This window comes from Cyprinus carpio, chromosome B2 (assembly GCF_018340385.1).
Source record: "Cyprinus carpio isolate SPL01 chromosome B2, ASM1834038v1, whole genome shotgun sequence".
In the NCBI taxonomy this organism is placed as follows: domain Eukaryota; kingdom Metazoa; phylum Chordata; class Actinopteri; order Cypriniformes; family Cyprinidae; genus Cyprinus; species Cyprinus carpio.
The window spans coordinates 1,119,402-1,133,317 of NC_056598.1; the positions used below are offsets into that span (position 1 = coordinate 1,119,402).

Sequence of the window (13,916 nt, forward strand, 5' to 3'; positions counted from 1 at the left end):
TATTTTTGACAATACAGACATTAGTTGTGTGGTGACTGCATCCAGTTCAGATGTATAATAGTGTAACTGCTTTTCCCAAAATCTTAAGTTATAGTAGCTGAAAAGTATTAACAGTGAAACAGATTTATTGTTGTAGATTAATAGTGCGGTCCCTGTGTGGTCCTTGTGAGGGGTTCCTGGGGGCTAAGTGAATAAAAAATAAACTCAGGAATGAGGAAGCTGTTTTACAGACTCACAGACACACCTGTTTTACACACATCACTCAAACACAGAACCAGGAAACAGGAATCACATGAGTTCAGGGAAAGAGAAACTGAAGTGTAGCTGAGCTGTTGTGTGTTTGTGTCTCTGTATTTCTGCAGTAAAATGGCAGAAGCCAGATTTTCTCAGGATGAGTTCTTGTGTCCGGTGTGTCTGGATCTCCTGAAGGATCCAGTGACCATCCAGTGTGGACACAGTTACTGTATGAGCTGTGTGACGAGTGGGGCGGGGCCGAGAGCCGTGGGAACGGAGCGAGGCCGGTGGAGTGATTGGGAAATGAGCGACACCTGCTCCACTCACCGGTCTCGAGTCCCACGGAGGAGATTGGGAGGATACAAAAGAGGAGCGACGACAGTGAAGGACGAGAGAGGACCAGGCCTGGGTTTTATTTTGTGGTTTGCTTTTATTTGTGCGCGGCAGTCGCCCGTGAGGGGCTGTCGCGCTATTTTATGTTTATTTTGTCATTAAAGTTTTATTTGAGTGTCCGCCGGTTCCCGCCTCCTTTCTTCCCGTCATTATGGAGTTTTTATTATTACACTGGTGCCGAAACCCGGGAGGAAGGAGGGACGCGCTGCCGAAGATCCCTGGCCGCTGTGGTGAATCCGCGGTGCCATCGAGCAAGGCGTAGCAGTCTGGCGCCGTGGACGCTCGAGGCGGTGGGCTGGAGTGAGTTGCCGGGGACGGACGAACTCGCTGCCGGCCGCCCGTGATGTGGAGGGGCGGCTGCCGTCCGTGAGGGAGCGGAGGAGTCGCCGCCGTTCGCCAGGTGGCCGGAGCCTGCTGCCATCCGCCAGAATGGGGAGGAGCAGGGAACGGGGGACTCCTGCCGGCTGCCCGAAAGCGGAGGAGCCGTCGCCGTCCACCGGGGGGCGGAGGAGTGTCGTGCCGTCCACCGAGGGCCGTCCAGTGCCGCCGCCAGGCACCGCGGAAGAGTTTCACCCAGCTGGTGGAGGGCCGAGCGGCAGCGTGTCTGGGAACCGGATTTTTTTTTTTTTCCCTCTCTCCCCTCTCTCGTCTCTGTCGCTCCTCATCCTTCCATCTCCTTTTCTCTCGCCTCGTCTGTTTGTCCTACCCCCAGGTCCCCGCAGCCACCGGTGAGCGGGTCCCCCGGAGGGAGGGGGGGGGGGGGAGTAGAGCGCAGTCTCGGGGTACCCCCCGCCTGCGAGGGGCGATGGGGGTATGTGACGAGTGGGGCGGGGCCGAGAGCCGTGGGAACGTAGCGAGGCCGGTGGAGTGATTGGGAAATGAGCGACACCTGTTCCACTCACCCGTCTCAAGTCCCACGGAGGAGATTGGGAGGATACAAAAGAGGAGTGATGACAGTGAAGGACGAGAGAGGACCAAGGCCTGGGTTTTATTTTGTGGTTTGGTTTTTATTTGTGCCCGTGAGGGGCTGTCGCGCTATTTTATGTTTATTTTGTCATTAAAGTTTTATTTGAGTGTCCGCCGGTTCCCGCCTCCTTTCTTCCCGTCATTATGGAGTTTTTATTATTACAAGCTGCATTACAGACTGCTGGGATGAAGAGGATGAGAAGAGAGTCCACAGCTGCCCTCAGTGCAGACAGACCTTCAGTCCAAGACCTGCTTTATTTAAGAACGTGGTGTTTGCTGAAATGCTGGAGAAACTGAAGAAGACTAAACTTCAAAGTGTGGTTCCTGCTGGAGCTGGAGATGTTCAGTGTGACGTCTGTACTGGAAGAAAACACAGAGCTGTCAAGTCCTGTCTGCTGTGTCTGAACTCTTACTGTCAGAATCACCTCGAACAACATGAGAGTTTGTTTAAAGGAAAGAGACACAGTTTGATTGAAGCCACTGGAGGACTGCAGGAGATGATCTGCCAGAAACATGAGAAGCTCCTTGAGGTTTTCTGTCGCACTGATCAGAAGTGTATATGTGTGCTGTGTATGGATGAACATAAAAACCACGACACTGTATCTGCTGCAGCACAGAGGACAGAGAAACAGGTATTTAACACTAGACACTGATGAAATATTGCTGACACTCGTTTCATATGTGTTTATATCAGCACCATATTAACAGCTGACAGCATTCACACTGTTCACGACAGCAGAAATGACATTAGGGGTCTCACTTGGCAGCCCCAATCACCTCTGAGCATTACAAGAAAAGACCAATGAAAACTGGCAAGTGTAATATCAAGCGCTGTGTCAGTTCTGGCAGGCCACGTCAGTCAAACTCACATCAGCTGATCCACATCCACCCACAGAGATGTGACACCCATCACAGCACTCATATATATATAAGGTCCTTCAGTATCATCGGCAGCCTTCATGTTGCTCAATAGCTAATTACCCTCCTCCGTCCCCGACTCCTGCTCTTGTCAGTCAGGATTCAGCCTTCTGATTCTCCTTTGAATCAGACTAATTTATAAATGTTACATTAAATTACTGAACCTTAATGACATCTTCAATACATTTATGTTGGCTCTGTTCTGTTTACCCTTGGGGGTTATTGCTGCTCTCCCTGCTATTATTCATGCTAGGCTGCATGGTTGCGAAGAGAGTTCTTGCCCACCCTTACAAAAAAGAAGTTTATTCAAGTGTGCTATTAGTATACTTCTTTTAAACTAAAAATAGGAAAATATGCTTTTAGTTTAGTTTTTATGTACTTCTCAGAAATGGGCTTTATGTACTCCTCAGAAATATACTTAAAATGATATTTAAGTATACTTGACTTATACTTACAAAAAGTCTAAATATATTTGAGCTATACTTGTGCTCCTAGAATCCGTGTTTTCATTGTTATACGGTAGAGGGCGCTAGTACACATCTTCTGTACAGAATTTCCAAAAAAACACAAGTGAAGAAGAAAAAGAAGCAACAGATACTAACACATGTAATCTAACAGATCATCTGACATGAAACAGCATCAAAACTGTAATGTTATGGAATAAAATGTCGACTGATGAAGAGGTAATAATTACAGTCAAGCTCTGGGGGGTTGATCTACGTTTTGATTATCATTCTGAATCCAATTGAGTCTTCTTTCAGCTTTTTCTTCAAAATGTTATTTCTTCATTTTTTATGAAACTTACCCACATTAAAGTGTTTAAAAAAAGAATGCCTGAAGCTAGGATAAAATGTTTTTGTTTAGCAGATACCCTGTTATTTCTTTGGATGTTTTGTATGTTCAGATATTCATATAACAAAAAATATACAAATTAAAACCTAAATAGGGACATAGTAGTGTACTTAAAGTATGATGTAAAGTTCACTTAAAGAAAACTTATGAGTATACTTGCAGTATAAAACTACTAAACTAGTAGTAGTTTACTGAGACTATACTTCAAAGTGTACAAAGTATTTAATTAGTAAACTATCAGTATACCTATAAGTTCACTTTTAGTATAATTGCAGTACAAACTACAAACATAGAGGTAAACTAGTTGTGTACTCAAAGTTTGCTACTGTTATACTTAAAGTATAATTGAAGTTATAATTTTATATATTGGGGTGTGGTAGTTTTTTGTTCAAAGTTTTATTGTGTTATTATTATTACAAGTATACTACTAGAACACTGATATTTGTATACTTGCTACATAAAGTATACTTTAAATATGAACTTTACTTAAGTACAGTATACTTAATAAAATAAAATTGAAGTATACTACTTTTTGGTAAGGGCAGAACAGAACCATACCGCCAATCCAAACTCTATGCTAACTGTCAGTGATCTTTGACGATAGTGTTCCTGACAGAAACGCATGCCGAGTCACTCCCCGCACATACGGGTATATAAGATGGCAGCATGCATCCACTCATTCAGATATTTGCTTTCGCTTCATGAGGGCTTCTCTCTACTACAGGAAGAAGATTTTACAAAAAATAAGTATAGTCTGCAGGAGTTTTCTTGGCTGTGAAACCACTGTGAATTCAGCGGAGAGGTTGCCTCGTCTAAGCACAGATAGATGCTGTGATTTCTACAGCGCAAATCACTGGCGCAGTTGAGAATATCTTTCAGGATGTCGATCTGACCGTGTGCTTCTTATAAAGCCCTGAATGGTTTAGCACCTCAGTATTTGAACGAGCTCTTGTTACATTATAGTCCTCCACGTCCGCTGCGTTCTCAAAACTCTGGCAATTTGATAATACCTAGAATATCAAAGTCAACTACGGGTGGCAGATCCTTCTCCTATTTAGTGCCCAAACTCTGGAATAACCTACCTAACATTGTTCGGGAGGCAGACACACTCTTGCAGTTTAAATCTAGATTCAAGACCCATTTTACACTCACTAGTTGTCTGTCATTGGCCTTTTCTTGTAATGTCCAAGTGAGACCCCTAATGTCAGTGTCGATGTAATGTCTCCATTCCCTCCTTCAGGGAATGAGGGTTACATACATAACCGAGACGTTCTGTTCAGTAAATCTGATTTCAAATCATTTTAGTCATTTATAATTTCACTTTGGGGATGGTTCACTTTGGCTTTTGTTCTGTGTAAATCAAATATCTTGAATATTTGAGATGTTAAAGAGATCTCACTTTTGATTTTTCTTTCCTCTGAGCTGATCCAATAGTTTGTTTTCTGTGTATAGCCACAGCTTAATTACATAAAACACAGAAACACTGTCAGTGTGAAACTCCACATCTGTGTCAGATTCACATTTACAATACTTACGCTTGTATGAAACTTCACGTTACAGTTTTTTACGATCGTTATGATGATTTTTCAAAACTTTTTACAATTTTCCTAAACTCTTAACACAGTTAACACAACATCCATCTGTGTAGGCTATACAATTAACACATTTATTGTTGCTTTAACACAAAATGCATGGAGTTAACACAAATTTAAAATGCTTGAACTTTGTTTACACACAAGCTCAACCAATGCAATTTTACTGGCAAATTTTCGAATGCTTTCACACTGTATGTCAGATCAGATAACATTATGTTCTAAAACTAACTTATAGGTTAAAGTCAAAGTGAACAGCTGTTCATATTGTGAACTGAAGCACAAATATTTCCCCTGTATTTTATTTTATTCCATTGCTAATGATAAACAGCTGATTGAAGTTTTGCAAATATATAAGCTGATTCCCATCTAGGAAACACACTCAGGTGTTGTGGTTCTTTCAATCACATGATCATACAGTATACAGTAGAGGAGCTCTTTGGGCTGATCTTGTGTGGAAAAGTGCACTCCTGCATAAATGTGAGATTTTAGAAGATCTGTACCAAAGACTGGTGCCAGAGAAAGGGGACAGGTTGGAGACCACTTGCCAATATATGTGATCACATGGAACAATGTGGCATTCCACCATTCCCAGAGCAGTCAGTCAATGGTGTCTCTCTTCCTTGGCCCTTACTGCCCTTTCCTCATCCCCACTGAGGAGTTTTTCTGAGTCTGGAGAAGGAAAGTTTTTGACCATCGTCCACAGGGCCAAAAGTCCCTCCAGGATGCAATGGATGCTGCATGCCAAGACATTACAGCTGAACAATACCAGGAGTGGATAAAGCATATCAACAGATTATTTCCAAGAAGCCTTGCCAGAGAAGATATCAGGTGTGATGTGGATGAGAACATGTGACCAAACGCAGAAGATTGGGCAGATTAGATCACTTTTTTTTTTTTTTTTTTTATTCTTCTGTGGCTTTTCCTGTTTAATTTTTATGCATATTTTGTATTTTCACATAATGACATAAATTATACAGTAAATAAACGACAGCTATATTGGATTTTTTTTCTTGTATTTTTGTTTTCTTTCCTTTTCTAATGTCCTGTTGAAAATAAAGCCTTTACTGCAGCAAGTCTGTCTCTGTCTTTGTTCCCCCCATAAAATGTTCATTCTTTACAGTTTTTTTCAATTGTTAACAAGTGTTTACCAATACTTAAAGTACTTTTTCTAAACTCTTAACACAGCGACACACCTACATTACACAATTAGCCAAATAGTTCATTTTCTGGCCAAAACCACATTTTGTTAAATAAATACAAACTCTACATTTCAAAATGCTGAATACCTTTTCTACATATACTAACTCTATCAACACAGCAAACCTGATTCAAAATTGAGTAATTCGGACAAAACATTAGCACTACTTTTCTGTCCAATAGGAACATACAGTCAATCATATAACATTGCCTGTCAAAATACTAACAGCTGATGGCTTTACAAAAACTGCATTACTTCCTTCTACATGTTTTACATAGATGTTTTAGTTCTACCTGCATATAGACAATTTAAAAATCCATTGTTTTTTGTAATTTAGTTACCTTCAACTGAAACCCATTTTACATTTTTAAGTGTTCAATGTGTTCATTCTTGGCAAAATACTGTCTAAAACTGAATGAGTCATTACTTTATAGAATGTACAATAGAAAAAAATAGGGTCCTCTTTTCAGAAATTCAATCAGAACCTTGATTGAAGTTGCTCTCCAGTGGATGAGGGCTGGATGTGGATGGTAGCTGATTCCAGAGATAAAAAAAAATAACAACATACATGGCCTTTGGTTACTATGCAAGCTTGTTTGGTAACAGGATAAAAAAGTAAAAACGGTAATTGTTAACTTTTTATCTCATAATTTGGACTTCTATTCTTGGAATTGCGAGTTTATATCTTGCCATTCAGACTTTATCAGAATTGTGAGATAAATTCACAATTGCAAGAAATAAAAGTCAGAACTGTGAGATGAAAAAAGTCACAATTACCCTTAACCCTTTATATTCCATGGCAGAAATAAGCTTTCATAGCTTCCACACGTGTAAGAGGAAAAAACAAACAAACATAAAACTGCACAGTCCAGCACACATTCTTACCCCTCCCTTACCTCTTCTTCTACCTTACCTATCTTCTTCTGATCTAACTATTCTTCTCCCTCTCCCAGGCATTATTTTTTCTCTCTCTGATTCTTTGTGTTGTTCTGCATCCACAAAACCAATTCAAAGAGGTCTTTTTTACTCTATGTTGATGTAATTGAAAGAGCATCAACACCCAACTATTCCTCCAACTGAGACTGGAATCAGCTATTTCTAAATATTTTAGTGATCTGTTACTTAAAATCAGTTGTTACAATATTTTATATAGAGATATTTTTTAATACTTTTGAGTTGCTGTTGTTGCAGAAGTAGAGGCTTTACACTATATTTAAAGTTTGGAACATTTATTTCTGTCATGCTGTGTTTAAGCATTTGCAAAAAAGATAAGAAAGATCTATGATTTTGGTATGGGGTAAGCTTGTGTGAAAATAAAATTTAAACATTTTAGAAACGTGTTAATTTACTAAATACTGTGTGAAAACAACATGAATTGTGTTAAAGGTATGGTCACAACAGACTGATGTTGTGCTAATTGTGTATAGTGTTTTGAAAATGTGACTACAGATTGGACAAAAGGATGTTAGCAATTGAAAAACTGTAAAGCTACAGTTTGGGTCATTCAAATTTTGCACTGAATTTCTGTAGTAAATAAACAAAATACATGCATTTACTAAACCCAAAAAGAAAATAAACTGTATTGTAAAACACAAACTATGTTTAAAGCAATACACTGTCTATAGTATAAGGTCAGACCTGACACCTAAAATAATGCAGTTTCTGTAATTCCATTTGATGTTAAGAGTTTTTTATGATATTGTGCTATGATTGACTAAATGTTCCTGATGAAAGAGAACATGTGTTAGTGTTTTGGAATAATTATTTTATTTTGAGACATGTTTGCAGTGTTTTGGTAGATGTAGTGTATTGTGTTAGTGCATTATTGTAATTTGAATATTAGTGTTGGAGTTTAGTTTGCAATGTGTGATTTTGAGCATGAAATTAACTGTTTTGTCAATTGTGTGTTGTAGGTGTGTTGGTGCGTTAAGAGTTTAAGAAAATTGTTAGAAGTATTGAATAAAATGTCATAATGATCGTAAAAAACTCTAATTCATGTACAGTGATCACTGATCATCACTTCCAGAGTTTGAAACTACAGCCATGGTTTTATCAGTTCAGACAAATTCATCTGGATTCATGGATTGATCTGATCACATGATGATTTAGTGCCAGTAGTTTTCTGTGAGATTCACTCTCATCTGTTTGTCCTGCAGAAGCAGCTGAAGGAGACGCAGAAGACACTCCAGCAGAGAATCCAGCAGAGAGAGAAAGATCTTCAGCAGCTGAGAGAGACTGTGGAGTCTCATAAGGTGAGTCTGGAGAAGAAAGAGAAGTTTGTCTCCGTCTCAGTTCAGACTCACTGAAGCTGAATCACTGTGTGTCCTAACAGCGCTCTGCACAGACAGCAGTGGAGGACAGTGAGAGGATCTTTACTGAGCTCATCCGCTCCATTGAGAGAAGCCGCTCTGAGCTGATACGACTGATCAGAGATCAGGAAAAGACTGCAGTGAGTCGAGCTGAAGAACGACTGGAGCGACTGGAGCAGGAGATCAATGATCTGAGGAGGAGAGACGCTGAGCTGGAGCAGCTTTCACACACACAGGATCACATCCAGTTCCTGCAGGTAACACAGATCTACAAGAACAGAGTCAGAGTGGACTTGAGAAAAAGTCATCAATAATGTTCAATCTAATCATACCTTTGAGCTGCTTTTCCTGAACAAATCTACTCAACCCTACAATGAGACTCCATTGATGTGCTTGAGCTGTTAGATGGACATTTGTGTTCTTAGCAGATGTGTTATCATCTAAACTGGTTCCTAGAAAGTTCACATAGAGTGTAAGTGACAAATACTAGAATCTGTAGCTCTAATGTGATGTAATGAATATGAGAAGAATGAAGCTGATGCTGTGAAAGTGCTGGATTGAGTTACTAAAGATCAGTGAAGACAAATCTGATGTTCCTGCAGGTTATTGAGTGAAGTGTGGAGCTGATGAGTTTGATTTGTGTTTTCTGTAGAGTTTCCAGTCTCTCTCAGCACCTCCTGAATCTACAGACGTAAATGATGATCTCTTCAGTTCTCTCGTCTCTTTTGATGCTCTGAGAGAATCTGTCCATCAGCTGAGAGACAAACTGGAGGATTTCTGCAAAGAGGAGCTCAAGAAGATGTCAGACAGAGGTAAAGTCCTGGAGATTCATCTGCTCTCAGAAACCAGTCCATCATCATCTCATATCATGGAGAACATCATATTAGAAATGTGTTAGGAATAGATACAGGATCATGAGAATCTCACTGTTCATGTCTGTTGATTTCCACAGTCACATTCACCAACATTGTTCCCAGAACCAGGAAGGACTTCCTACAATGTAAGTCAGTAAGAAAACCAGCAGAAAAACTCTCTGAGTGTGTTCATGTTCTTCCTGTAGAAGGAGAAAGTAGAGTTTTTATAATTGATGATATTATGTGATGATGTGCACAGATATCTGTTCATCTGTACTGAGACACTGATGATACACTGAACATGAAGAGTTCAGCTACATGAAAAGATCAAACAGATTCATAATTCCTGATTCTGATGTGTTTTATCTCCATCAGATTCCCATCAGCTCACTCTGGATCCGAAAACAGTGAATAAATACCTCCGTCTGTCTGAGAGAAACAGAGTGATTACATTCACTAAAACAGATCACTCGTATCCTGATCATCCAGACAGATTTGATCGTGTGTGTCAGGTGTTGTGTAGAGAGAGTGTGTGTGGACGCTGTTACTGGGAGCTGCAGTGGAGTGGAGGTGAATCTGGTTTTGTGTTTATTTCAGTGTCATATAAGAGCATCAGCAGGAAGGGAGGAGGTAAAGAGTGTGGGTTTGGAGGTAATGATCAGTCCTGGAGTTTGTGCTGCTCTTCCTCCAGTTACTCATTCACACATAATGACATAGAGACTGATCTCTCTGTGAAGTCCATCAGCAGTAGAATAGGAGTGTTTGTGGATCACAGTGCAGGAACTCTGTCCTTCTACAGCGTCTCTGACACAATGAGCCTCATCCACACAGTCCAGACCACATTCACTCAGACGCTCTATCCTGGGTTTGGGTTTGGGTCTGGATTGGTTTTGGTTTTAAATGTTGGATCATCAGTGAAACTGTGTTGATGAATCAGAATAGACTGATGAGAGATTCTACCCGTAACGCTTTGAGCTGCATGATAAATCAGTAACAGTGAGATGTTATAGAGTCTCTTCATGACAATACTGCAGCTGAACCTCTGTCAGTGAAATAACATGCCAGAACTAGATAAAAAAAAAGTTTGTTGAGACCTGAAAGCTTTAACCCTTTCACACATGAGTTTTCAGTAAAATATTCTAGCTGAGCATGATGTAAATATTTATTTTAGAATGTATCGCCTTATTGTTTCCATGGTGACGCATCATGCTTGTCATGTGACACACTGCAGCCAAAATAGTGCTGTATGACAGATGTATCCACTGATCTATATATGACATATATATGATGTTTTCTATTATAGATCAGTGGATGTATCGCTTTTATTTAGTTTTTCCTTTTTTATTATAAATATTCACAAACGTGCTCACTAAATTATGACACATCTGATATTCTCAAATACACTATATTGGCAAAAGTATTGGGACACCCCCTTCTAATGAACAGGTTTAACTACTTTAGTAATTTTCATGAGTACAAATCTAAATGTTTAAGCATGTAATGATATTCCAGGGAATTGTGTGCTTTTAATTTTATAGCAACAGTTTGGACAGGAGCCTTTTCTATTCTAACATGACAATGCCTCTGTGTATAAGGCAAAGTTCAGAAAGAAATGATTGATTGAGTCAGTGTGGAAGAACTTGACTGGTCTAAAGAAACCTCTGGTGTGACTTTAAATGCTGACCTCGAACCAAAAACTCCTCACTAAACACCAGTGACTTCTACATATGGATACAGTTATTTTAGACACTTCCAAAACTGTTGCAACAGAGATGGAAATACAATTGTTACAGTTTTTTTCAATTGCTAACAAGCGTTTACCAATACTTAAACTACTTTTTCTAAACTCTTAACACATTAACACACCTACATCACACAATTAGCCAAATAGTTAATTTTCTGGCCAAAACCACATTTTGTTAAATAAATACAAACTCTACATTTCAAAATGCTGAATACCTTTTTCTACATATACTAACTCTATCAACACAGCAAACCTGATTCAAAATCGAGTAATTCAGACAAAACATTAGCACTACTTTTCTATCCAATAGGAGCATATAGTCAGTCATCGCACAGTGAATGTCAAAATACTAACAGTTGATGGCTTTACAAAAATTGTATTAGTTTATTGTTTTTGTTTGAGTTAATTGTTTGTGTTTTTTTCAGTTCTACCTGCATATAGACAATATACAAATCCATTATTTTTTTGTGATTTAGGTACCTTTAACTGAAACCCATTTTACATTTTTAAGTGCTGAATTTGTTAATTCTTGGCAACATACTGTCTAAAACTGAATGAGTCATTACTTTATAGAATGTACAATAGAAAAAATAGGGTACTCTTTTCAGAAATTCAATCAGAACCTTGACTGAAGTTGCTCTCCAGTGGATGAGGGCTGGATGTGGATGGTAGCTAAATCCAGAGATCAACAAAAATTACAACATACATGGCCTTTGGTTACTATGCAAGCTTGTTTGGTAACAGGATGAAAAAGTAAAAACGGTAATTGTTAACTTTTTATCTCACAATTTGGACTTCTGTTCTTGGAATTACTTTCTCTTTCTCTTCTCTTCTTAATCCGCCTCCACCTCCTCCTCCATCGACTCTTACAGCTGACGACTTTGCAGTTTTCTTCACAAATAAAACAAGAACCATCAGTGACCAATTCTCCACATCGCAGACTGAGGATAACTTCACAACGACTAATGCTCACTCTCTCTCCTCCTTCTCTCCACTCTCAGAGATGGATGTTTCCAAACTTATCCTGTCCAGTCATCCTACTACCTGTCTGCTTGATCCCATCCCCTCTCACCTCCTTCAGGCCATTTCTTCTTCAGTCATACCCGTGCTCACTCACATTATCAACTCCTCTCTTCACTCTGGAACATTTCCCTCAGCATTTAAGCAGGCTCGGGTAAGCCCACTGCTGAAGAAACCATCTCTAAATCCAGCACTTCTAGAAAACTACAGAAAACTCCCTTCTTCCATTCATTGCAAAGACACTTGAACGAGCTGTGTTCAACCAGCTCTCTATGTTTCTTGTACAGAACAACCTCCTGGACAGCAACCAATCTGGCTTCAAAAGCGGCCACTCAACTGAGACTGCCCTGCTCTCGGTTACTGAAGCCCTGCGACTGGCAAGAGCAGCTTCAAAATCCTCAGTACTCATCTTGCTGGATCCATCTGCTGGTTTTGACACCGTTAATCACCAGATTCTCCTGTCCACCCTCAGAAAGATGGGCATCTCTGGAACCACACTCCAGTGGTTTAAGTCCTACCTTTCTGATAGATCCTTCAGGGTGAAGTTTCTAAGTCACAACAACTTGCTACTGGGGTTACTCAAGGCTCAGTACTTGGACCACTTCTCTTCTCCATCTACATGACGTCTTTAGGATCTGTCATTCAGAAGCATGGCTTTTCCTATCACTGCTATGCTGATGACACTCAACTCTACTTCTCATTCCAACCAGATGACCCGACAGTAGTTGCTCGCATTTCAGCCTGTCTGAGTCTCCTGGTGGGCCTTCCTGCATGTACTATCAAGCCTCTACAACTGATCCAGAATGGAGCAGCGAGGGTTGTCTTCAATGAGTCAAAAACAGCTCATGTTACTCCTCTCCTCATCAGGTTACACTGGCTACCAGTAGCCGTTCGCATCAAATTCAAGGTACTGATGCTTGCCTACGCCCTACAAAACGACCACTGGCACGGCACCAATATACCTAAACTCACTAGTTCAAACTTATGTGCCCTCCAGAAGCTTGCTTTCTGCAAGTGAACGACGCCTTGTGGTGCCATCCCAAAGAGGTTCAAAATCACTCTCACGGACTTTTTCCTGGACTGCTCCCAGCTGGTGGAATGACCTCCCGATCTCAATTCGAACAGCTGAGTCTTTACTCATTTTCAAAAAACATCTAAAGACTCATCTTTTTCGGCAGCACTTAACCAACTAATATTAGTACTTACCATTTCTTTTCTTGTCTATCATATTCTTAAAAAAAATAAAAAATAAAAATAAAAAAACCCTGGCTACGTGTTCTGTACTAGTCTAACTGAGACTTGTCATAGCACTTGTATACCGTTGTTGTTCTCTTGTTGATCTGATTGCTTCTATTGTTCTCATTTGTAAGTCGCTTTGGATAAAAGCGTCTGCTAAATGATTAAATGTAATGTAAATGTGGAATTGCGAGTTTGCAGACTTTATCAGAATTGTGAGATAAATTCACAATTGCAAGAAATAAAAGTCAGAACTGTGAGATGAAAAAAAGTCACAATTACCCTTTACCTTTTATAATCCATGGCAGAAATAAGCTTTCATACGTTCCATACGCGTAAGAGGGAAAAACAAACAAACAAACATAAAAATGCACAGTCCAGCAAACATTCTTATCCCTCCCTTACCTCTTCTTCTCCCTTTTTCTGATCCAACTACTCCTCTACCTCATCCAACTATTTCTCTCCCTCTTTCAGGCATTATTTTTTCTCTCTCTGGTTCTTTGTGTTGTTCTGCATCCACAAAACCTATTCAAAGAGGTATTTTTTACAGTATGCTGATGCAATGGAAAGAGCATCAACACCTTACTATTCCTCCAA

At 39.9% G+C, this 13,916-nt stretch overlaps 1 protein-coding gene across 1 annotated transcript; it reads left to right on the forward strand.

Annotated features, from left to right (window-relative positions):
* Positions 1-351: 351 nt before the first annotated feature.
* LOC109069926 (tripartite motif-containing protein 16-like) lies at positions 352-10,318 on the forward strand. Its single transcript, XM_042717672.1, has 7 exons — positions 352-481; positions 1,771-2,225; positions 8,313-8,408; positions 8,489-8,722; positions 9,118-9,323; positions 9,446-9,465; positions 9,695-10,318. The coding sequence occupies exons 1-7, from the start codon at positions 367-369 to the stop codon at positions 10,246-10,248; spliced, it is 1,680 nt and encodes a 559-aa protein (XP_042573606.1). The 5' UTR covers positions 352-366; the 3' UTR covers positions 10,249-10,318.
* The last annotated feature ends 3,598 nt before the right edge of the window (positions 10,319-13,916 follow it).

Excerpts from the sequence above, each read along its gene's own strand:
- LOC109069926 (XM_042717672.1), top strand. The coding sequence starts at position 367 with ATGGCAGAAGCCAGATTTTCTCAGGATGAGTTCTTGTGTCCGGTGTGT. Across the intron at positions 8,409-8,488 it reads AGACTGTGGAGTCTCATAAG|CGCTCTGCACAGACAGCAGT; the intron begins GTGAGTCTGGAG and ends GTGTCCTAACAG. Across the intron at positions 9,466-9,694 it reads CAGGAAGGACTTCCTACAAT|ATTCCCATCAGCTCACTCTG; the intron begins GTAAGTCAGTAA and ends TATCTCCATCAG.